This window comes from Stegostoma tigrinum, chromosome 29, assembly GCF_030684315.1.
Source record: "Stegostoma tigrinum isolate sSteTig4 chromosome 29, sSteTig4.hap1, whole genome shotgun sequence".
In the NCBI taxonomy this organism is placed as follows: Eukaryota; Metazoa; Chordata; class Chondrichthyes; order Orectolobiformes; family Stegostomatidae; genus Stegostoma; species Stegostoma tigrinum.
The window spans coordinates 24,418,423-24,444,374 of NC_081382.1; the positions used below are offsets into that span (position 1 = coordinate 24,418,423).

The window sequence follows — 25,952 nt, forward strand, 5'->3', positions numbered from 1 at the left end:
ATGCATTTATGACACAGAGATTAATGGATCCTAACTAGTTGATCTTATAGCCATTACAGAGATGGTAACAAGGAGATCAAAGCCACAATTAAAATATAGAGGTGTATGGGCGGCACAGAGGCACATCTGTTAGCACTGCTGCCTCAGAGAGCCAGGCCCTCGGGTTTGATTCCAGCCTTGGGTAACTAACTGCATGGAGTTTGCAAATTCTCTGATTTTGCTTGGATTTCGGCAGGATTCTCCAATTTCCTCCCACAGTCCAAAAATATTCAGGTTAGGTCGACTGGCTGTGTTCATAGTGTCCAGGGATGTGCATGTTAAGTGGATTAGCCATGGTTAATGCACGGTTACAGGTCCACGTGATACGGTCACAGGGGTGCTGGTTCTGGATAGGATACTGTTTGGAAAATTGTTGCCAAATGGCCTCTTTCCACACTTTAGAGGATTCTATGATTTTGTATAAGAGTTTTTAAAAGGGCAGACAGGGAGGAAAGGATGATTCAGCAGCTTTGTTAATTTGGGATTGAGTAAGTATAATAGCAAGACAGGATCTTGGATCAGAAAATGCTGTAGAATCCATATGGTTGGAGATAAGGAATAACAAGGGCAAGATGACACTGTAGGACCAGTTTATGGGGCTCTGAAAAGTAGCAATATAGTAGAACAAAGAATAAATCAGTAGATAATGAAGGCATGTTTAAAAAAAAGAATCAACAAATGGATAGAAGATTGGCTGTCTGGCAGAAAGCAGAGAGTTCCACAAGGGTCTGTGTTGGAACAACTGTTCACTTCATACATTAATGATCTAGATGCAGGAACAGAAGGCATTCTGGCTAAGTTTGCAGATGATACAAGATAGATAGACAGAGGGACAACTGGTATTGAGGAGGCAGGAAGAATGCAGAAGGACTTAGACAGGTTAGGAGAGTGGTCAAAGTAGTAGCAGATGGAATACAACATGGGAAAATGTGAGGTCATACACTTTGGCAGGAAGTAGTATGGACAACTGAGGGGAAAAAAATTCAGAGAGTGAAGCGCAAAGGGACTTGGGAGTTCTAGTCCAGGATTCTCTTAAAGTAAGCTTGCAGGTCGAGTTGGTAGTTAGGAAGGCAGATACTAAAAGGTTGGCATTTAATTCAAGGGGACTAGAATACAAAAGCAGGGATGTACCGGAGGCTTTATAAAACTCCAGTCAGCCCACGTTTAAGAGTATTGAGAGCAGTTTTGGGCCTCATACCTCAGAAAGACATACTGGACACGGAGCGGGTCCAGAGGAAGTTCACAAGAACGATCCCAGGAATGAAAGACAAAACATGAGGAGTCTGGGCCTATACAAATGGATGTTAGACAGATGGGGGTGGGGTGGAGCGGGGGTGATCTAATGGAAACTTAGAGAATACCGAATGGTCTGGACAGAGTGGATATCGGGAAGAGGTTTCCTCAGATAGGAGGGACTAAGACCTGCAGGCACAGCCTTACACTAAAAGGGAAGATCCTCTAGAACACAGATAAGGAGAAACTTCTTCAGCCAGAGTGGTGATTCTGTGGAATTCGTTACTGCAAAAGGCTGTGGAGGCCAAGTCATCTAATATATTTAAGGCAGAGATAGGTAAGCTCTTGATTGTCAACAGATAAAATGTTACAGGGAGAAAGTGGGAGAATGGGGTTGCGAAAATGATCAGACATTATTAAATAGCAGAGCACAGACAATGGGCAGAATGGTCTAATTGTTTAATTTCTGCTCCAACATCTTCTGGTCTTATATCAATTATGGGTGGTGACTTTAATCCTCCTATAGTTGGGGAAAGTCAGGTTACCAGTGGTAACCGGAGGGAAAAATTAATAGCCTATTGGGTCAGGTTTCAAGAATAATATGTTGTGGATCCAACCAAGAATGTGGATTTTGAATCTGGTGATGAACATAGCAGGTTTAAATGATTTCAGAATTGAATATCCTCTACTGAACTGTAACCACAACAGTTTGAAAGTGAGAAAGCTAATCTGAAACAACAATGCTAAACTTAAATAGGGGTAATGAAGGAATGAGCAGAGCCAACCGGAGTAAACTGGGAAAGGAGTTTAGCAAAGACAATTGAGGAACAATGGCAGACATTTTTTAAAAATTTCATGCCGCATAAAGATATGTCTCAGTGAAAAAGAACAATTCTATTAAAAGGAGTAAGTCAACCATTGACTCAAAGTACAGAAGTACAGAAGAGAACATTTGGCCCATCGAGTTTGCATCAACAAAAACTACCCTAAATGTACAAAACAAAAGTCCTGCGTATGCTGGAAATCAGAAACAAAAAACAGAAATTGCTGGAAAAGCTGGTAGCACCTGTGGGGAGAAAGCAGGGCTAATGTTTCCTTCAGTGGTCCTTCACTGGACCCAAAATGTTAACTCTGCTTTCTCTCTACAGATGCTGCCAACCCTGAGTTTTTCCAGAAATTTGTTTTTATTAGTCCAAATTTACACTAGTCCCATTTTCAAGCACTTGGCCTATAGCTTTGAATGTTATTTCAAGTGTTCATCTCAATAGTTTTACTTCACCAGAGAAACTAACGACGTCAAATTGAGAGAAAGAAAAGCAAAGTGGCAAAGATTGGGAGTAAACCAGAAGATTGGAAAGGTTTAAGAATCAACAAAGATGACCAATAAATAAGGAAAAGGGAGAAAACAAACTGTAAAGGTTTTGAGGCACTTTGGCAGGGGTTAAATATTGGTTAAGTAGTCAAGACTGCAGAAAGTCATAGCACAGATGGATTTTAAGAGTTTTTGTGCAAAAAGTACAATAAGCTGGTATAGAAATTCAAAAAGGTATTAGTAAGGTAACTGGAATGCTGGTGTTTAAAAAGGGAATGAAATGTAAAAATACTGAAGTTTTGCTACAACTATGCAAAGGTACTAGTCAGACTACAGGTAGAATACGGTGAACAGTTTTGAACCCCTTATCTAAAGGAAAGATATGCTAGAATTACCAGCAAACCAAAGACTTTTACCAGGCTGATCCCAGTTAAGGAGGGATTACGAGGAGAGGCTAAGTAGGGAGGGCCTATACTCGTTGGTGTTTAGAAGATAGAAGGGAGGCCTTTGACAACACTTCTGGATAGAAAAAAAGGATAAGATAAAAAACAAACAAGATTCTGAGAAGACTTAACTGGATAGAAGCAGAAGGGGAGAGTCTAGACCAGAGGGCATATGCTCAGAGTAGGGTGTCCACCCAGTTAGGAAAGAGATAAGGAGGTGTTTCTTCTCTTAACAAGTGTGATTCAGTGAAATTCTTTACTACAGAGCATCGCAGAGGCTGCAGTATTACGTAGATTTAAATCAATAAGAGAATTAGGGGTTTTGGGGAGAAGACAGGAAAGTGGATTTGAGAATTATCAATCACGATCTCAGCAAGTGGCAGAGCTAAATAGCCTATTTCTGCTTTTAAATCTTATGGTCTAACAATGATTTTTCTGCTGCCTTAAGGCTATGACCTATAGAAGCCCACAAATTCAATTAAATTGCAATCTCACTGGACATGCGCCACATCTTCTCCATTGTGTATAACTTGACAACATTACTTCAGGAAAGATTTTGAAGCAATCCATGCAAAGGTTGAGGTTTCCCATAATCCACAAAGCTTCACAAAGTAACCAAGAGATCACAAGGTACCAAATGAATGATATAGTAAATCAATTGACACAAAATAAAACAAGTAGATCTACTTAAGTACACAACTTGGCAACAAATCATCCCACTCAAGGCCTAATAATTCAATTCAGAGTGAGGAATTATGAATAGAAACAAGATAAAGGTCCTGTGATCAAAGCAGTCAGAAATGCAATGTTCACAGGACAGCCAGTGAAAAGTGAAAACACTGATTTCATGCTGAAGAATATAACGTACCAATACAGAGCAAAACAGAACAAATCAAGAAGCTACAAATACCAAAATAGTTATAAAATTGATGGGCAGAATTTCATGACTACCCAGGAGGGTGGACAATTGGTTTGTCACAAAAAAAATGCAACAATTCCACCTTACAGAAAGTGGAGCAGATAACAGGCAAATATTTATGTAGGAAGTGAATAATCACCAGAAGAAATAGATGGTGGAAACATATTTGTTTGAGATGGAATAATCTTGTCTCTTTCCACGTTTCAGTAACCAATATTTCCATCAGTTAAGTAATCATATTGTGCGTTAAGGATCAAGTAATGGAGGTCTTTAAGACGAAAGTATTTGCTAAGGTATATGCAATGTTTTCACTTTTGGGGAGACCAAAAGTGAAAGGTCAATGGGTGCAAGACAGTCAGCAATAAATCCAAATCAGGGAAGCCTAGGAAACCTTTAGTAAAAGAGTGCTTACAGTTTGGAAATCCCACCTGCAGAGACTAATTGAGGGAACAGCGTGGGACGATATTAAAAGGGGTAGCTAAATGAACATTAGGGAGGAAAGAACAGGCTATGCTGATAGGCTTTAGTGAAGATGGGTAAAATCAATAGGAGGAGCATTAATACAAACTTACACCAAATAGGTCAACTCACATCTCTATGCTATACAGCTCACTTCAACAAGGACCATGGTCAACCATCAGAACGGAACTGTTTATAATTGTACCTTTCTACATGCATCTATATTTTCTGTGCTTAATGCAATGTTTGTTAATTTGTTTGATAGATTCAGCATGACAAACCTGGTGTGCTGGACACCGATAGGCATCAGGGACTTAGCAGGATGGAGTGCAACATTCCTAAGGAACTGGGAAAGGCCACAAATTGAAACTTTTTTCAAGCCTGGACAAGCAAACCAAAACCCAGTAGGGGGAGAGAGAGAGAGAGAGAGAGAGAGAGAGAGAGAGAGAGAGAGAGAGAGAGAGAGAGAGAGAGAGAGAGAGAGAGAGAGAAATGATGTTGCAATTTACAAATTGTAATATTCTTGCCAGTCATTCTAAAACACCCTGCTCTAAAGCAACCAGAATATTTTGAAAATCAGGTACTGAAAAGATTTAGAATTTTAAAAGACTATAAAATATTTATTTACAAAATATTGCTAGAAAATTCAATTAAAAAACTAAACTGCAGCAATTTTTACTTTTAATGAGAGCGACAGCGTGTGAGAGATCAAGCGAGCAAGAAAACAGAACATCCCAGGATGAATATGCCAAAAAGAAAGACAGTACAAATCCATGGCGGATGGGTGCATTGATGATTGAGCAATGGATAGCAGGTATTGTCTGTAGCAAACTTCACCCAGCCTTTTTCCTACCAGGAATTCTCATGTTAAGTTCCTGTTGGCACTGAATCTTTTCCATCTCAGATTTTGCCTGTCTCTCAAACTCTTGTCGACAGCCTTAGTTTTCTAAGAGCCAAGAAAGATGCTGCATTGCTGCAAATCAATCTATGATATGCCACTAGCGCAACTTTGTTGTCACCCTCAACCTTCTTCCTCCAGTTCGCCAACCACACAGCGGCTACAAATTACATACACAGTGATAAAATTCACGATAACTCTTACTCTTGTCAACAGTAAGTACCGAAGAACAAAATAGATTCTGATAGAAAACAAGGCCTAGTATCTGGCAAGAGATAGTAGGAACTGCCTTTGCTGGAGAATCTGATATAACAACGTGTAGAGCTGTATGAACACAGCAGGGTCAAGCAGTATCAGAGGAGCAGGAAAGCTGACGTTTCGGGTCAGAAAATTCAGAAAATTTCTGAACAAGCATCTCGAGCCGAAACCTCAGCTTTCCTGCTCCTCTGATGCTGGTTGGTCTGCTGTGTTCATCCAGCTCTACACCTTGTTGTCTTATACTAGCATCTGGCAACACAATTTGTCTTTTAACACACCTGTCATGAGAATACCAAGAGTGAAGCATCAAGCAGTCAATTACATTCCCCATTTCACATTTCGTGGTGTGAGAAGTACCAAATAACACAAAAGAAAAACCAATGTAAACTGAAGTTGAAGCTCTTCACTTTCAAAACAACTCCTAAACTTTAAAAAACATTAACAATTTCACTTAATGATTTTTGGCTTGACTGCATACATTTTAATAAATCCTTAGTATGGAAGCAGGCCATTTGGCCCATCAAGTCCACAACAACCCAACCCTTATTCCTGCATTATCTACCACAGACACTATGGGCAACTTAACATGGCCAATCCACCTCACCTGCACATCTTTGGACTGTGGGAGGAATCTGGAACACTGGGCGAAAACCCACAATTTTAATCTGTGACAACAGTGCAGACCCTTTTCTAAACTATGTTAGTTTAAGAAAAAAAACTGTATACTGAATACTGATTAAAATAAAGTAAATGTCTCTTTGCAGAGGTACAACCACATTTCATAAGTTCCCAAAGAGACTAACTGGTGTGGTTTATCAATCAAAAGACACCTTCTGCACCTTCATTACAAACGCAATTCCGGCCACCTCAATAAACATTTTCCTAAGGTTTAGATCTGAATTATTCCTCAAATTTGGCAAAGTACAAAATAAAAGATTTTTTGGCTAAAAAAATTGATAATGCATGCATAAAGATGATGTATTTCAACATGACTAAATTTATCAGTTGACATAAACGGAAGAAGTAAAACTAGATTTATCCAAAGACAAAATACTACATTTAGTGACAAAATTAAATCCTTGATATTTTCAACTAGTCTTGCTTAGTTAGCCTTACAAAATCCCAACTGGTTATACGTAGCATCTTCCTCTTGTCCGCTAAGCCATTTTTTCTTGTTTATTTGCTCAACAGGTTCTTCCAACATGATGAACAAAAAGATAACCACTGTTTCCACAAGGGCGGCTCAAATATTTACCTTGCAGAAGATAAAATTCCATTGGATTAAATGTTGGTCAGTGTCAATGACAACAGTCATGAGACCAAATTACTGAGAAATATTGAACCTTTAAATGAAATTTCACTGTTGAAATTGTAAAGGGTGGTATGCCATTCAAAAAACTGAGCTATGATCCTGCATGTCCCCGGCTGCAGCAGCCCTGGGGGGAAATAAAAGACATGGATGTGTTTTAGACACACCATTTGGAGCTCAAGGAACACAGCAGGCCAGGCATCAGGTCAGGACCCTTCTTCAGAAGCGGGGAGGGTGAAGGGAGCTGGGAAATAAATGAAGAGATGGAGAGAGGAGGAGTGGGACTGGGTAAGGTGAGTACAGGTAGGGAATAGTGGGGATTGGTCAGAGGTAGAGGCATGGGTGGAATGGATAGGTGGGAGAGAAGATGGACAGGTTGCATCACGAGGAGGAGGGTTGGACATGGGATGAGATTTTGAAACTAGTGAATTCCATGTTTAGGCCATTGGGCTGGAGGCTCACTAGGTGGAATAGGAGGTGTTGCTCCCCCAGTTTGCTGGTGGTGTCACTGTGACACTGGAGGAGGCCCAGGATTGACCTGTCAGCCAGGGAGGCTTCAAGATGGTTGGCGACTGAAAGGTGTTGTCATTTATTGTGTACAGAGCACAGATGCTCTACAAAATGTCTCCGAGTCTACACTTGGTCTCACCGATGTAGAGGAGGCCACATCAGGAGCAGCAGATTCAGTATACCAAATTGACAGATGTGCAGGTGAACCTCGTCTGATGTGAAAGGTTAGTTCTGTGCCGGGGGAGGGGTGAAGAAACATGTAGGGCAGGTGTAGCACTTCCTGCGGTTGCAGGGAAAGGTGCCAGAGGTGGTGGGTCTAGCCAGGAGTGTAGAGTGGATGAGGGAGACACGGAGCCAGATGTCTCTACGAAAGGCAGTTAGGGGTGGGAAGGGAAAAATAGTTGTCAGGTTGCATTATAGGTAACGGAAATGGCAGAGAATGATACGTTGGATATGGAGGTTGGTAGGTGATATGTGAGGACAAGGGGGATGGGGAGGGGTTTCCAAGGCAGAAGTGCAAGAAATGCAAGTGATGTGGTTGCAAGTATTTTCGATCACCAGTAGGGGAGGGGGGGTGGAGAAGTTATGGTCTATGAAAGAGGAGGGCATCTGGGATGTGTAGGAGTGGAACTGCCCGTCTTGGAAGCAGACACCACGGAGGTGGAGGAATTAGCAGTATGGAATCACATTCTTGTGGGGGCGGGGGGGGGGTGGGGTTGGTTAGAGCAAGTATAGTCTAGGTAGCTGTGGGAGTCAGTGGGATTGAAATAGACATCAATTGCAAGGCAGTCACCAGAGCTGGAGACAGAGAAGTCCAAGAAAGAGAGGGAGGTATCAGAGATGTTTACCTGTCCAGGAGTACACAAACAAAAAAAAAGGTTAAAAACTAAATGCAACCCCTGGTCTCCACATTCTACTGTGCCAGCTTCTGATTCAAGTTTCATCATGCTAACACAAAATGGACTGAGAAGGGGAGCAGCTGAGAACTTCCAACAGAGACCCTAGCATGTGCAGGTAAAAAGAAAAAAAAAATCCATCAGCAAGGCCACTGTTGAAAGAAACTCCTTTCAGCTAACTACACATACAAGAACCTCCAAACTGCCAAAAATCAGTGCTGCTGGAATCACCCACCTAACACCACAATATTTTACAATCTATTCAGCAAAAACAATCCAAAACTGATTTTTTTTTTGGATTCAATTCTCATTCCTCGTGTGTGTGATTGCATATCTGTGCACACGTGCACTTTACTTTTAAATACTTGGTTGAACTGGCTCCTTTTAAAACGTAAATGTATTTCAGCTAGCAAGCAACAAGAAAAGGGGTCACTTTCAAATTACACTTGTTGTGATCAACCAATAAAGAGAAGGGATGAGTAAAGAAGGGGAGCTAGCTCAGCCCTCCTTACCCAAAAGTACCCATCCAGAGTCACAACAATTGCAGACCCTCACCCAGGGTCAAAATTGGAACATTTAGACCTAAATAAGCATAACCAAATATTCATCACATCACCATCACTACTCATTAACGTATGGTTAGTGAGGAGTAGATCAGTCAAGCACGCAATGTTATCAAAGAACACAACGAAATTGGTAGAAAGTAATTTAACTTGCTCGTTAACAAAACTTTGAATGATCCAAAGTAATTTAAAATTCATAATAACTTCATTTTTATACAACTAGCAGCTAAACACCAAGCTAAAAGATCTCTATTTTTCAGCATATTTCAAACTGTACAAATCACATAAATCACTTCTCTGAATTCAATGCCATTTCTAACCTTAAATATTCTGCACCAAATGAACTACCAACTCATCAAAAGGAAAGAATGGTGCTTTGGATATTTTTATGCCCCTTAATTTTACTACTCAATAGAGTATACCACTGATGGCAAATTATTCATAAGTTATTCTTTGTGCTACAAAATGAATATTCATTGGATTTGGATAAAAAGAAAACCAGAAAAGCTACCAAATGAATACATGTGATGATTCCATTAACAAAAGAGAATGATAAAGTGTGCCCAAAGTTCCTGCACCACTCTACCTCCAACAGACATGTCACCTTAATAATAAGCAATTAAAATGTTTCGAATTCAAGTACGGTAGCAAAGATCTCTCATCTTAGAACAATAATGATGGTAGGAGAGCTGTTTTCCTGATGATAGATGCTGAAATTACAACTGGTAGATGCACGGAAATTGCATGTTTATTTCTCAAATAGTATTGGAACCAGATGTAAATCTGCCATACTAACTCAGGGGAAAGCACTTCCAAATTAGACTAGCATAACTAATGGCTATAAACAAGGCACAAGGCTCAGGGATTCTTGACAAGATTTGTCCGTTTCTAGATCTGTTTTTAATGCATGGCCAGCTTTGTGTAGCTTAAAGCAGAATCAAAACTTCTCACTCTGGAAAATGAACAGCTATAAAATCTCCAACTTACGGGAGCATTGTTACAATTAAGATGCTAATTTGAACCCAAATTTTTGCAGTCACTGCTGGTATTACATGTAACAGAGACTCTTCTTTTGGATGTGAGTTTGCTCGCTGAGCTGGAAGGTTCGTTTTCAGACATTTCGTCACCATTCTAGGTAACATCATCAGTGAGCCTCCGACGAAGCACTGGTGTTATGTCCCGCTTTCTATTTATCTGGTTAGGCTTCCTTGGGTTGGTGATGTCATCACTAAACAAAACAAACTAGAGGAAACCTTCAAGACCATCAATAATACCCTTTACTGGCATAACATTCATAAAAGAGGAGGAAAACAACAACAAACTGCCATTCCTAGATGTCACAGTAGAGCGAACAGTCAATGGGGAACTTCAAACCAGCATCTACAGGAAAACAACACATACGGACCAAATACTGAACTACAGGAGCAACCATCCCAACACCCACAAACGAAGCTGCATTAGAACATTATTCCAACGAGCCACCACACACTGCAGCACAGAGGAACTACACAGAGCAGAGGAAAATCACCTATACAGCGTATTCAAAAAGAATGGGTACCCTTTGAACACAGTCCGCCAATTCCTCAGCAATAAACCCAAACAAACAGACAAAACGGGCTCAGAAACCATAACCACTCTCCCCTACATCAAAGACATTTCCGAAATGACTGCCAGACTACTCGGACCCCTCCTGGCATCAGCATAGCCCACAAACCCACCAACATACTAAAACAGCAGCTAATGAACTTAAAAGACCCTATACAGACAACAAATAAAAAAACGTCATCTACAAAATACCTTGCAAGAACTGTGACAAACACTACATTGGATAAACGGGCAGAAAGCTAGCCACCAGAATACATGAACATCAACTAGACACAAAACGACATGACCCACTATCACTCGTATCCTTACATACAGATGAGGAAGGACACCACTTTGATTGGGACAACACATCCATCCTAGGACAAGCCAAACAGAGACACGCACGAGAATTCCTAGAAGCATGGCATTCCAACCGGAACTCCATCAACAAACACACAGGCTCCAAATCAATCTACCATTCCCTGAGAAAAAGAACAGGAAATGACATCACCAACCCAAGGAAACCTAACCAGATAAGTAGAAAGCCGGACATAACACCAGCGCTTCGGAGGCTCACTGATGATGTTACCTAGAATGGTGACGAAACGTCTGAAAACGAACCTTCCAGCTCAGCGAGAAAACTCACATCCAGAACCTCAACCTGAGCTACAAATCTTCTCAAAACTCGCTAGACTCTTCTTTCCTGAAGCCACTCTCATAAATCTCTTCTGCCCAGTCTCTAATACCTTGACACCCACTTCTAAAATGTGTGGCACCCAGAACAAAATATGTCATGACAATCAAGGACAAAACATTTTAATCAAGATAGAGGTAACTTCCTTTCTTTTGCACTCTATGCCCTGATCAACAAAGCTTAGGATACAGTCTGCTTTCTAAACTGGGCTCTCAGGCTGTCCTGCCACAGTCAATGTTTTATGCACATGTACAACAAGACCTCTTTGCTCAAGTATGTCCTTTAAAACTGCATTTTGTTTGATGTTAGAGTTTCCAAAAGTGACGCCAAGTGGGGTCACACATTCCTGGGCAGCAACAGCAAACACAACTCCACCACCTCTTCCACTGCTCTAACAGACATTCTTTTCACCCACCACTCACTGAGGGGTCACAGTTGTTTTCAAGCCCCAAGAAACAAAAAAAAAGGTCCCACTTGGAAAAGTTTGAAAACTATTTGATATTATCTCTATATTCCTCCTATCAAAATGAGTCATTTCACAGTCTCTGCATTAGATTTTTCTGCCCTTTTTCTGCCTATTCCAAGCTCTACATCATTTCCCACTCAAATAAGTAAAGGAGACAATCTGCAGCAGGACAACCACAAACAGTATCAGTTTGAAAAATTACTGCACATAAACACACAAAGTTATGTGCTCTATTGAAAAAACAGGTTATAGATATTTTCTAAATCAACCTATTCAGAGAAGTTATTACACACTGCTCTTACAGGCAGGCCTTGAACCTGGGTCTCTTAGCTCTGAGGTAAGGACACTGCTACTGCATCACATGAGCAGCTAATGAATGGTATTGAATTAGACAAAGATCAACCTGAAAAGACGGCTGTGGTGATAAAAGATATAATATTGTACAGAAAACAAAAAATCTGCAAAGCCAATGAGCACGAGGTTATATCAAATCAATGAGACAGAACTTGTCATGCTAAACTGTACATTGCCATGTCAAAGTACTCGAGTACCACAGTCTGTTGAGGAAATATTCAAGCCTTGGAAACATTACACAAAAGGATCAAGAATTCGATTCATAATAAACACAAAACATTGCTTCTTAGGTTTTCAGAGGAGGCAAATGAATAGGACTTTCACAGCACATGTGAGAAGATAGCAAAAGTTGAAAAGGTAATTCTGGAACTTTCATTTTTTTTAAATATAAAACAGAACTACATCAATGGTGTTATTCAATTGATTGCACACCCACCCCGAGTGACGGGTCAGTCCAAAACACAAGCACAAAAAGTGCTGATACTTTTGTACAGCATTAAGGGAGTGCTGTGCTATTCAAGGCATCATCTCTTCGATGGAAATATTAAACCCGAAGTTCATATGCCTTCTCAGAGACATGATTCCTTTTTTAAAAAAGGATAGGAAATTGTCCACGCAATGTTGGGCAATATTCATCGCTCAACCAAAAAAATCCCAAAAGAAATTTCACTTTCTGATAAGATGGCTATTTATGGGAGCTTACTCTGCACAATTTTCTGCCATGTTTCCTTCATGACAAGAGTGACTACACTTCAAAAGTACTTCAATGACTATACTGCATATTGGAGCATTGTTTAGTCATGTGTTTATACAGATATATGTGAACATATATACCAATCCAAATTTTCTTTTCAGAACACCACGTCACGGAAGCAAATTGATTAAAAGGCAAGGTCAGCATCATTTTCAGACAACAATACTTCAAATACTTGTATGCTACAACTAGAACAGGGTCTATGGACAATAACAGAGCAGTAGAATCATTCAATGTACTCACAGGCTCTTAATAGAAAAGATGTGAAAGCATTCAGGCCAGCTTTTCTTTCTGATATGAAACCCATTTCCTCGATATATTCTCCGTCACTATTAGTGGCCATATTTCTGGACAGTAGAGTTATACCTTTATGACACTCCTATCATTATGTACTGTCAAAATTCTGTTGATTACTGCAGCTTGAATATCTAACATTAATGCTTCATTTCTGGTGAAATAGTTATATTTGCTTAATCTAACCGTGGTGCTCTATCTGAATTGGGCACTACACAGCTCATTAATATCATTCATATACTAAATATTTTCTATCAGCCATCTTCAGGAATGTCATTATAGACAAAAAGGAGCAGATAGGCCTTGTGCCAAGCCTTCTGGCTCAAAAAAAGTAGGTTCACCACCACCAGGCCACAAGAGCCTTCTCAAAATTACTTAATACCCATATCATTTAATGCTGTCTCTGGTTTGGGAGAATGCGCTGTTTCCTGTTATTTACCACTGGAGGCCTCATTCATGCCTTCATTAGCTCGAAACTTTACAATTTCAATGCTTTCCTGGATTTGCTCATCCAAAACCTTGAATATCAATTACATATATACAGTTTCATTCATTCATTCTTTATTTAATTCACACTCAATCTCGTTATTCCTGCCCTCATGTCTTCACCCACTTTAGCCTTATTAAACAATGAAATTTCCTTCTTAAATCTTTCATTGTTCTTTTAAGACACTACTTAATATATACTATGATGATACTGTCCCTCTAAAAGATGCATTCTGTCCAGTTCCTTTTGCAGGTGTTGGCAGGGGGTGTGGGTCAGTTTGTCACAGTGGTGTTGAGGCGTCTCCTCCCAGGAGGCAGTTTGTAAACAGCTTTGTGTCTCCCCCTGGGTGATATTTTTCACTGGAAAAGAATCATGAGGAGGCGGGCTCAGCCTCACAAGGACCCAGGTGTCTCTGGTTTTGCTTTCAGTTGATTTTTTTTAATCATGGTTAGCTTCTGCAGCAAACAGCAAGGGCTCACTCTGCTACTAGATGGAAAACTTAACACAAGTTTTCCTCTTAGAAAATTGGAAAGGGCAGATTACTTCTTTCAATGTTTCTTTCTACTGGCATGGAGAGAGAGAGGGCACGTGACAACAACAACTGTTTTGCTGCACTGCATTTTTCCCAAAAAAATTGTTTATGGGATGCTGCCTATATTGCAACAGTTGATGTTTAGTGGTTAAATCAGACATTGTCTTGTTAAGTACGTCAATAAAGTTATACTGTTTCTTTGTTTTCTTGCATTTTAACTGTGTTGTAAATATAAGAAAGTGTGTCTGATTGGAGCTTAGTAATCGCATCTGGAACAGTGCCTTACACTCGACTTGAAAATAAAAGTTAGGGCTTATGCTATTCTCCCTAATCTATTTTGAGGAGACTCGCTGGTCCTTAACAGTATCTTGTTGGTTCAACTGCAAAACACCTGTCCTAATGTCTCCTTCCTTGTTAAATGTTATTAGATGACATTCCTGTGAAGTGCCTTGGGCTAAACTACATTAAAAGGCATTGTATAAATGTGAGTTACTATTATTGATTACCAGTATGGTGTAATCACATAAAACATGGTATAATTATCTGCCTATAGCTCCCTTCACACCATGCTATTCCCAAACAGGAACAAGCCACTAGGAAGTATGGGGTAAATTTACTTTCTCCCCCAATTATTTCCCACTGATCAACACCAGAAATGTAGGCCAAAATAATGAGTTGTTTGTGTTCTCATTCCTCTGTCACTGATCCAAGTTGATAAGACAGTTTGGAAAAACAAAACCAAATATGCTGCTGAGAGACAGTTGAAAACACCCTTCTATTATCTGTATCCCCAAGGCAAAAATGTTTTGGAGGGTGTGGTGTACTCAAAAGCCGAGTTTATGACTAGTCACATTATAACAATTCCTTTGCAAACACTACTACAAAGCAAGATAATAAAATGTGAGGCTGGATGAACACAGCAGGCCCAGCAGCATCTCAGGAGCACAAAAGCTGACGTTTCGGGCCTAGACCCTTCATCATGAAGGGTCTAGGCCCGAAACGTCAGCTTTTGTGCTCCCGAGATGCTGCTGGGCCTGCTGTGTTCATCCAGCCTCACATTTTATTATCTTGGATTCTCCAGCATCTGCAGTTCCCATTATCACTACTATAAAGCAGTTCCTTATAGGAACTTAAAATTCATCAAGTCCTAAAGCAATTCAGTACTTCAAAAATGTGCAAAGTACCAGGATACTTCAACCAATAAATACCAGGAAATCAAGACCAAGATCTTTATCAACGATCATTCAGAAGACCAAACATTGTAGGGTTTTGGGACACTGAAAAACAGCTTTTCAAAAATGATACATTGAGAAATTTCAGTAAATACAACCTTGTACTGTTTTTAAAAAATTTGGTCAGAGAAGATACAAGATTTTATTTTGTAATTTAACATCTTTAAAATTGATCAAGTTCATAAGCGTAATACTTCTAAAAAAAAAAGATTTAAGCTTTGTCCTAGGCCCCATGACAGTTAAATAAACAGGAAGAGGTAAAGCATTATACCTTACTTGGTGATATGAGATACTTACATAAAAATACTCTTCCAAAAGTTACCTTTACACGTACCACTGTCAATGATATTGATTCAATCATGGCAGGAGTGAAGGCATTGGCAAATATCAGGCACAGAGCAGAAAGTGTCCCACGGCACCGACTGTAGCACCTTTCGAAGATACCAACCGCCCAATTCCCACCCTTTCAACCAGAGAAGATGCATTACAAAAATTAAAAAGTCAAATCATAACTGTTGTAACAAGGAAGGTGGTCAGTTGGTCCATGGTGCTTGAACTAACTCTTCAAACAAAACATCTAACATTGACATTAATGCCATAAAACACAAGGACAGCTACTATGCATCACTACAGCATTTAATCTCCTGTGTTTTCCTCATTGCTTGGATAGCAACAGTGTGCCAAGTTATCATTCAATGCCATCTCAAATGCTGTAACTAAACTTGCCTACACTACATCTCCAGGCAGTGCATTCCAAACTCTAACCATTTGTTGAGTGAAAGTGTTTTTTTCCTCATATTACCTTTACTTCTTTTGTATACCACTAAGTTATGCCCTCTCATTGCTGTTTCTCTTACAAGCAAAAACAGCTTCTTCCTATTTCAAATCATGAGTGGGCTGGATAAAGAAATTTGATTACTTTTCTCTCACTTTTTACCAGTCTTTAAAAAAAAAACACTCAGGGACAAAAGACTTGTCATATATGACGAGCTTTTGAGAAATCTGGTCTGTATTGATGGGGTTGAGAAGGATGAGGGATCTGATTGAAATTTACAGAATGCTGAGAAGTATGGACAGAGTGAACATGGAGAAGATGTCTCTCTCACTGGTGGAAACTAGAACACAAGGTCACAGCTTCAAAGCGAATAGAGAACACTTCAGAACAGAGGTAAAGAGGAATTTCTTAAGTCAGAGGGTGGAAAATCTGTGGAATTCACTGCCACCAGAAGGTTGTGAAGGCCAAGTCATTAAGTGTATTTAAGAAAGAGATAGATGGATTTTTGGTTCGTAATCTGTCTTAATATTGATTCTTTGTTTCCCATATGCTGACAGTAAAAGAGAAAAAACAAAAAAGTTTGGCATATTATACATTCCACTTTATTTCTCAAGGTATGTAAACAAAGTACATAGGCTAAGATTTGCAAGCTGTAATAGCAGTTCTAATTTCTTAGCTTCAATTTTTAATGGTCATAACATGAATCTATAATAAGAGACAGCAACGGTGTACAAAGAAAAACAGGACAGTCCACAAGCAATTTTTTTGCCCCCTCAAGAGACCAAGATGAAGAAGAAATTTAACCAATGTAAAGTATGTACCCAAGTATAGCGAGTTACTGTCACTCTCAATTTGTCAGTAGTTACTGATGTAGGTTTTTCAACCTTGCTCAAATACTGCATTGCAAGGTCAAATACACACCTAGGCCTTCAACTGATATTATGTCACTCGAAAAATATTTACTTCATTAGACTCTTGTGAATTATATCACTGTCTCACAAACAATGGATAAATAAAAGTTAAATCTATTTTATTTCTTTATAAATTACTTACTTTTCTAACTGTATTATAGCAACAAGTACTACACAGTCTTTTATTGTATCTCTTGCACATTATTTATTGGACTATGAAACTCTGTAGGCAAAGTGACATCCATGTTTGAATGCTTCAAGTCAACGACTCGATTGTTTTCACTCAATAAAGCACAGAATATGGTTTCATACTTGTTTAAAAAAATTAATTTTTCATACTATTCTATGTTTTCTTCACTTTTTTAAAATTTTAAGTTAGCTCTTCCTTTCTAGTTCTCTTAAACACAAGGTTCTTTAAAACAAGACCAAAAAAAATTCAGAAGAATCCAGATGCTGGAAATCTGAAACAAAAAAAGAAACTAGTGGAAATTCTCAGCCGGTTTGACAGCATATGTGAACAGAAATCAGAGTCAACATTTCGGATCCGGTGACTCTTCTTCAGAGTCACAATATTAATGTTTCATTTTACTATTTTTCTTTTTAATCTCTCATTGTAGTCAGTTTATAACATTCAATATACAGTCTCTGCTTTGCCTGTGGTAGAGCAATTTTTCAATTTGTTTTTATATAGACTCACTAAGCTTGGAGTTGGCAGGCTCAAATTCACACAATGAAATTAATTATTAAAGCATCATTACTGTAGTTGTATTATAAATATTCTGACGTTATTTACAAAGAAAATATACACACAATATATCCCGGAGCCTTACCCTACCTGCATATTAACTCTTCATTACATCCATTAATATTTCACAACAGAGGAAACCATTCGGATTCAGAAAATCACCATGTCTTCTAAGCAAGTGTTCAGGTATTAACATCATCATAATTCCAGCTGAAACTGTAGCTATATAATATAACATGAATATAGTATGGTTCAGAGGCTAACATGACTCCAGGTGAAAATTGTTCCAGCGTGCGAACACAAGACATAAGCTGAGACACAGTTGGAAAAAGAATGGCTATCTAGCCTTATCGAATTGGTTTCTTCAAGCATCAGGCATCTCAATTCTGAAATTCACATCTGACAGACTTTGGACATTTAAATGTTATAAAAATGCTTGAATATCATCAAGTTTGAAACTTCCAAACATGCTCATGGAGAGCAGCTGAAACTACTTTCAAACAAGATGCAGCTGAGTAATCAAAAAAGTGAATACTGTACCTGAACCACTGGATTCAGGATGGGTTACTTCAGCATACACTTCAAATATCTTCTCTGGATTTTCCCTGCAACAACAAAAAAAAACCACTCAGCATTAGCCACACAAAAAGGAAAATGAATTATTGCAATAAATCTCAATTAAACAACAGTAATACGAAGTTACTCTTTAAATTAAGTATCACATTACACCAGTCTGCTTTCTAACATGATAATCAAGGTCTCATTCTTAATTGAGAAGTGAAATGCAATAATCCCTCAAATCTGTTGCGATTTATTTGGGAATGAGTGTTACCATTCAGCAGCGCTATAGCAGTTTTCAAACTTTTTTCTGACAGCCAAAGGAAAATCTATCACTATCTATGGAATGCAAGAGTTTTGCGTTGGTAAGCAAGCAGTCAGATGTTTTAAGGCAATAATCAAGCATTACATCAGCTCCAGAGAAAGGGTGTTTCTTCTTAAATTTCAGATCTTTATCAAAGAAAGGGATCCGTCTGTTCAAAATTCAAGTAGGGAATTACATCGACACCCTCAGAAATTAATTTCATATTTGTTTCATTGTAATATTCCAATGCAAGATGTAATGTCATAAAAAGGTAAAAGCACCTAGAAAATAAAGTTAACAAGCAGAATAAAATGGTGTTTACAACAATTTAGATCACTAAGTCAAAATGTATACTATTGCTGACAATCCACTAAAGTGTAAACAGCCAAAAAGCATTACCTTTTTGTTTAATACATTTCACATACACTTTACAAAAGAAGTATCTGATAATGTCTACCTGAAGATGCACAGTGCTGCTCACATTCTTTACAGCATCACTAGCGTCTGCTATTGAATTAAATTAAATCATTATTTCTACCAATCATTCAGAACACAAAAGTGGGGCATTTAGTATCCATTAGAAACCTTGATTTTCAGGACAGATTCAATGACATTGATGAAAGTGATTTAATGCCAAGCAAAACAAACATTTTTACCAGGGTGGCAAATCTTTTTACATTAGAAGACCATGTTTTATTTAACAGAGACCCTATTAGGCTGCATGCTGAGAATTTAATATACACAATAAAATGTCATATTTTTGTCAACATATTGACTAATTTCAATTAAAGAATGTTAACATAGGAGGACTTTAAACAAAATAAAAACTCAAAGACACATTCACTTGCTTGATAAAGTTGACAATGAAACTAATACTAAGTGAAAAGCTAGGTAAAACAAACCATTTAGTGACTTTTTGTGATTGTTTTTGAGAGATAGAATTCAGATATTTGGTTCCAGCATCATTGACTGTAGCTTTAATTGGCTCTCCAGGTCAGCAGTGTCATCTGGCATCTAAGATCTTTTAATTTGCATCTCTTATGAAAATGTTGATTCACAACAGTAGGTTGTGCCAAAACAAGACAGCATTCAACAAAGCATGTTGACATAGATGTGGGTATTCAACAGCAATTTTCCATATTTCAATGGGATCCTTTTTAGCATCAAATAGAGACTTAAGATTATTATCTTCTGAGAGGTCAATCAGTTCCATCCGTAAGTCATCAGATACTTCAGAGATATAAACCAAGAGTGGTTGAAAAGCTAGTTTCAGTATGAGATCAAGTTCCTCAAAATCTGCAAACGTTTCATTGAAGAATACAAATCAGGGAATCTAGAATAGCTGTGTATTCTTTCACATCACACTTCCTTAATGATTTGCTTGTATGTTGCCCATTAATTATCTTTACACTTCCCTGAACTGGTTCAGCTGCAAGTTCCGATCGGGTCAACTTTTTTCCAAAATGCCTGGACTTTTAACCGCATATCATATATAGATTTAGTCTGGCCTTGCAAAACAAAACAAACATTCAGATCATCTTGCTTTGACGTTATATCACAAAAAGGCAGCATTTATGCAGAAATCCTCTTCTGACGGTTCACATGGCTCATTCAGTTCCTCTAAAAATCCTGTGATTTGTTTTCAATAAAGACAAAAGTTCTAAAAAATATTTGTCCTTGTGACAACCAGTGCACTTTAGAATGACGCATGTTGCGAAATTGGCGTGGAACATTTGCCTAAATGTAGTTTGCAATACCTATAACCATACTTAATGTGTCACTTAAAACAGTAGATTTGGCACAGACATTCTGTTGATGCAAGAGACAATGCAAGGAAACCAAAGTATCTGAATCTGGCAATTCTTTATGTAGTAACACAGCAAATCCTTCATATTTTCCCCTCTTGGAAGGCGCACCATCTGTGTATACACTTACTAAATTACATAAATTCAGTTTCATTTCACGGCATTTTTCTTTGAAGATAGTAAAGATGTCAATTCCACATGTCCTCGCTGTAAGGGTACCCAAAGCTAGTAACTCCTGGTGGCAATGAATATCTGTAGTTATAACACAAATTTTAAAAAAAACCTGCACTGAGTCAGTAAGGTCAGCGGTTTCATCCAAGGTAATCGATTAATAAATGAGCTTTGACACATTGTATGCAGTTGTTCTGTTAATCTGAGGGCTAACTCACGTTGCCGATCAGTTAAGATCCTTCTTGAAAGAGGTAGTTCTATGCAGTTATTAGCCTTATCTAAATCTAAACATCCCACAACTTCAACAATGCATTCTTTTATGATTTCCACATTGCTAAATGGCTTACCTCCTTTTCCAAGTATATATGCTACTTTTTGAGTTGCTTCAGTGATATCAGTCCTTTGTCCTGACATTGTTTTAAATACTTACTGCTGCTGCTTTTGATCATTCATTTTCTTGAGAGCAGACTTTGGGATTCATCTTCCAGTTTAGCATATTTTGTGGTCCTAATGAATTGCATAATGGCGATATGCATTGTATTTCTTCACTGTTGCAACTATGGCATCACAGAGCAAATACATCATTTATCTTTCACAGCAACTATGTAATACTGCAATTTCCATTCTTCACTGAATGCTCTGTTCTCTTCCTTTAATGTTCTTTTAGTTTTAAAAAATGGTACACAGATTTAAAAAGGCACATTTAGTATTTGCAGACAAATAGGCAAAAGGCTGCAACTAGTATCAAAAAAAAGGCTGCACATTCCCCACCCCGATTAATACCATCTATAGTAAGGGAAAAATTTCAATAGGGCCATGGAAAGATACGACTTAATGAATGTACTAAAATGACAGGGTAGGGTATTGGCAGCAGTGAAATATCATCTCAATTACCATTTGGGAATTAGGCTAAGAATGCTTTCCTCTGTCTTTGTAATCTCATCTCCTGAAGGTTTGACTTGTGGCTGATGCTGACATCAGTTACCTCACTACGAGCTTTGATCATAAGACTTTGGCAGGTTCTTCCAACAGGGAGATGGCAAGGCAAGCAGACAAAATTCTGTCTTCTATGACGTCCACATAGACAGTGATCAGATGTGGTAACCACAGCTTCTTTTACACCTCTAACCCAAGGATACCAAAGGCAATTTGTGCTGCCATTTACAACGCTTAGATTCAAGAGAATCCCGAATTTTATTCGGTTTTGGTTTGCTTGCAAAAATAAAAATGTAACCAAGTATTAGTTATCACAATCATGAATCGATACATTTGCTGTGAATATCTCAATAATTTTCAATCCTGGCTGAATACAGATCACTACTAATTTTGACTCTAGTTCAGTAATAAATGCATAAACAGCTGGACAGAGTTGGTTTGTGTTCTCAGTTCAATTACAGGACTGTGATAATTTAGTTGATCGTACATGAGGTAGTTAATTAATGACAATTAAACACAATATTTCAGAAATATAAAACAAAGTGGAAGTAGCAGCAAAAGCAAAGGCTCTCATCCTGATCATTACCAAGCGACCCTTCCCACCACCCCAGAAGGAAAAATTCATGTGTGGAAATTGAACAGAACAGAACAGAACAGAACTGACTTCAGCAGTAACACCTGCAACATGCAAATGTTTTTCTCATAAATTCTTTTATCGCTCACTCTAAATGTTCACTTTGACAATATACCACAAAGATGTTAACTTCCGTGGAAGCATGCCAAAAACATGAATTAGAAATAGTAGGGGAAAAATTGGGCAAACTCACCAAGGCTTCTTCTATAACATTTCCCAAACCCACAAGGGCAGCAAGTACAATAAACCACCATCATCTCCAAGCTCCTTGCTAAATTACAAAATGCTCCTTGCTCAAAATCTGGAAGTTCCCTACCAAGTGGTAGGGTGTGAGCACTCTCACTATAAAAACTGCAGTGCTCCAAAGCGACAACTCACTACCACCTTCTCAGGTCAACCAGGGATGGGCAAAGAATGAAGTTACTACTAAAATTTAAAACAAAACCAGTACTACTAATAACCTAACTTGAAGTGAACCTTTGCTCAGGACTACGATCTCTAAGGGACGTTTTGTATTAATTGTGTGGTAGTTTACTGATGAGGTATAATCAACTTACAAACGCATTACATTTGACTGAATGATACATGTCACTCCTAAATCAACTTTCTAAATCTATTATTGTTATTATTTTTAGCTACTCCACCAGTAAACTCTCTAACACAGGCATGGTACATCAAGATTTAAGAACAATTTGCATTCCATTTGGGTTACATAATAGGGTCTAGTGTAAATTCCAACCATTCTTGGCTTTGGGATACTTTGCTAAAGATATATGCAGGAGTGGCCATTGGCCATCACAACAAAAGGTGACAGAGCAATGCCCAATGAAACAGATCTTTACCCTGAAGTAGTTAAAAACAAGCTGAACCTCAGCTAATATTTTTAAATAACAATCCAAGCCAATATCAATATAATGCCATATAAAAACAAATTACTGCAAACACTCAGCAGTCTGGCAGCATCTGTAGAGAGAGAAACAGAATTAATCTTCTTAAACTAACAACCCTACTTCAATTTCTCTTGCTTTTCGTTTCAAAATTTCAACATCCAGATTTTGCTTTATATAAGTCTGTACATTGTGCCATTTATGACAAATCACTGAAGGTTATCTGATACATTAATCAAAAAATTATAAAAGTTACAACCTTAGTCTTAAAGTTAGAAGAGACAGACAGTGGGAGCAGACTTGCACAAAAAAAAAATGAGAGTTGAAAGACCTGTTGGCATGTGGCAAATTATATGTCGCACATCTCCTTGCCAACCAGCATCAAATTTTGTAACTGGTGTCTTCCTGCACGTCTTCTGAAATTTAATTCTGAATTATCATATCAATAACAAATGTCATTTGAATAATAAATGTGTACATTCACAAAAACATTTCTGTGCAAAGACATAACAAATGATTGGTTGCAGTTTAATGAACTGTTGCCAAAGAAGTAAAGGCAGCATTTTGCATAAAGATTAACATTTAAATGCTGCTTAAATTACAGATAATTAGCTGTTAGCCTAAATTATTGTTTAAAAGTTGCACCCTGTGGCTCCTCCTTTCAACCATTAATTATAAAACACAATTCACACATGACAGTGCATTACAGAAAAATTCATCAAGAATAGTGGGGTTAAACCACAGGTTCGATTTCACCAAACTGATATTTATTGAGGCTCTGTGCTACACAACTCATCAACAACAGTTTCCAAACTAATGTATTGTGCCATTACTTGTTCTTTCCTGTTGCTAATAACAAGAGTTAATATCAGGTTTAGAGTCTCACAAGGATTACCTCCACTGGAACATCACAGTAGCACTCACAGAAAGCTGCATGTTACCCAACCATAATTCCTTACTTGATTCATTTTTCTTTAAAAATGTAGTGATGCTCTAAACTAAGGCTTTAGATTTTCATTAAGACATTACAAATTGAGAATAAAAAGGTATTCCATATGAAAAGTATTTTCCTTTATCCCAGATATGTCTTATTGTTAAACATGAATCTAATTTTCAGGCTCAGTTACCAAATTGGTGCTGTTTAACCAAGTTTTTTAATAAACCACATTTTTCACAGCGTAAAGAAGTAACCAAATGGAAAACATGAGTGATTCTATGTAGCCATATTTACACGCCATTTGGTGACCATATAAAGTACCCTGCCATTACACTTTTCCAACATAACGATTTTAAAGTATATTAGTTCTTTCACTACATTTTTGAAAGGAGGTACAGGATTCCAAAAGAGACTGCAGTGTTTCTTTTTTACCTTCACAGCTGTCAGACTATTATTGTTACGTCTTACACGACATTAGCTGCCTGTGAGTATTCATAATAGAAGGACGATTCTGACTCAGATAAGACACCGAGAAAGTGAAGCTGCATTTCATCTATACCTTCACTAATCTTGTATACTGTATTTGCTACATGAAATGCGGCCTACTCTACATTGGAGGAACCAAACACAGACTAGGTGACCACTATGCGCAACACCTTCAGTCCATGCACCATCATAAACCTGACCCTCCTGCAGTCGGTCATTTTGACACAGAATCCTGCTTGCAAGCCCATGTGTCTGTCCTCAGCATACTGCAGTATTCCAGTGAAGCACAGCTCAAACTGGAGGAACAACGTCTCATCTTCAGATTAGGCACTTTACAGCCTTCTGGACTCAACATTGAGTTCAACACCTTCAAACTGTGAACCAACTCCCATTTCTTCCTTTTCTTTTAGCCTGTTACATTCTGTTATGTCTCTCTCTCCTTCCCCCATCTCAGTGGGACCGTCTGTCCTTTCAAGTCTGCCAGGAGACACACCATTGTTCTGTCATTCTCACATTCTGATCACTTAATCTGAACTATCAAATTAGTTTCTCCACCAGCATACAGCACCCACTACCCTGACATTCCACCACCTTCCCACCAAACCAGAAGCATAAATGCAGTCCCATCCACACTTCAGCTCTGAACTCAAAATGTCAGCTTGCTCTCTCTCCATGGATACTGTCTGATGCACTCTGATTGATAATTATCCCCATCAAGTGAGAAAAGAAAAAAAAAATCAAATCCCCAGCTGTAGCGTGTGGAACAACTTATCTGGTGCCCACTATTCTCCTGGTCATATCACACTTGGGAATTAATCTCCCAAACATAGTTTCACGATACATGATCAGGGTTATGCGTGTCCAGTTTCTGTACTCTTCGCACGTGTTGAACTCAGAAACCTCATCCATCCAACCAAGAGGCTAAGTGGGCAGCAAGAGATGGTGACATTTACTTGCACATAATATGCAAGATGATGGTGGCTCGTACGTATTAAATAAAATGAAAGCCGACGCGGCGACAAGTGCCTGGAAGAAACTGACCCACATCCAACAAGGTTCCAAACTAAAGCATGGGCATTGACAGTCCAGGTATTATCAGCTCATGTTTTTCTTGCTTGCTCGCCCAGTAACAAAGAAAGATAGGTCCTTTATTGCTTTACCTCTTAGCAACCAAGGGAACATTTATATCCCAACTGTGTTGAAGAGGTTAGCGGCTTGGATTGGATGTGCTGCCCTGTTGGAAAGCTGGGTGGGCAGAGGAGGCAAGCTCCAGGAATGCCGCGGCCTAGCGTCGCTCAACAGGCTGAAGAATCGCCCACCGTCTCAAAATCCTCCAACACACAGACAGAGAGAAAAAGGCAAATAAACTCACTTAATCCTGGATCCCATAGTTGCTCGCTGTACAACTACGCTGCTGTTCGCTTTAAAGAACCGGCAGAAACAAGCCGAGTATTTGCCCCTTCAGAGCGTTCACGCAAAACCAGGGAACGACATGGTCACCAAGGCGGAGAGAGCACCAAAGGGCCGCAAGGTACGCTGGGAATTGTAGTCCGGCTAACTGGTATCG

General features: G+C 38.7%; 1 protein-coding gene across 5 annotated transcripts in view; it reads right to left on the bottom strand.

The window, feature by feature from the left end:
- The window catches only part of LOC125465413 (DENN domain-containing protein 1A-like), a 522,997-nt gene extending 497,108 nt beyond the window's left edge, over positions 1-25,889 (bottom strand). For all 5 annotated transcript variants that reach the window (XM_059638169.1, XM_048558890.2, XM_048558889.2 and 2 more), the window contains exons 1-2: positions 25,758-25,889; positions 18,208-18,272 (exon numbers count right to left, since the gene is read on the bottom strand). In XM_059638169.1, coding sequence (XP_059494152.1) covers positions 18,208-18,272; positions 25,758-25,774 — 82 coding nt within the window. In that variant the 5' untranslated portion in view covers positions 25,775-25,889. The remainder of the gene's footprint in view (positions 1-18,207; positions 18,273-25,757) is intronic.
- Between the last annotated feature and the right edge of the window lie 63 nt (positions 25,890-25,952).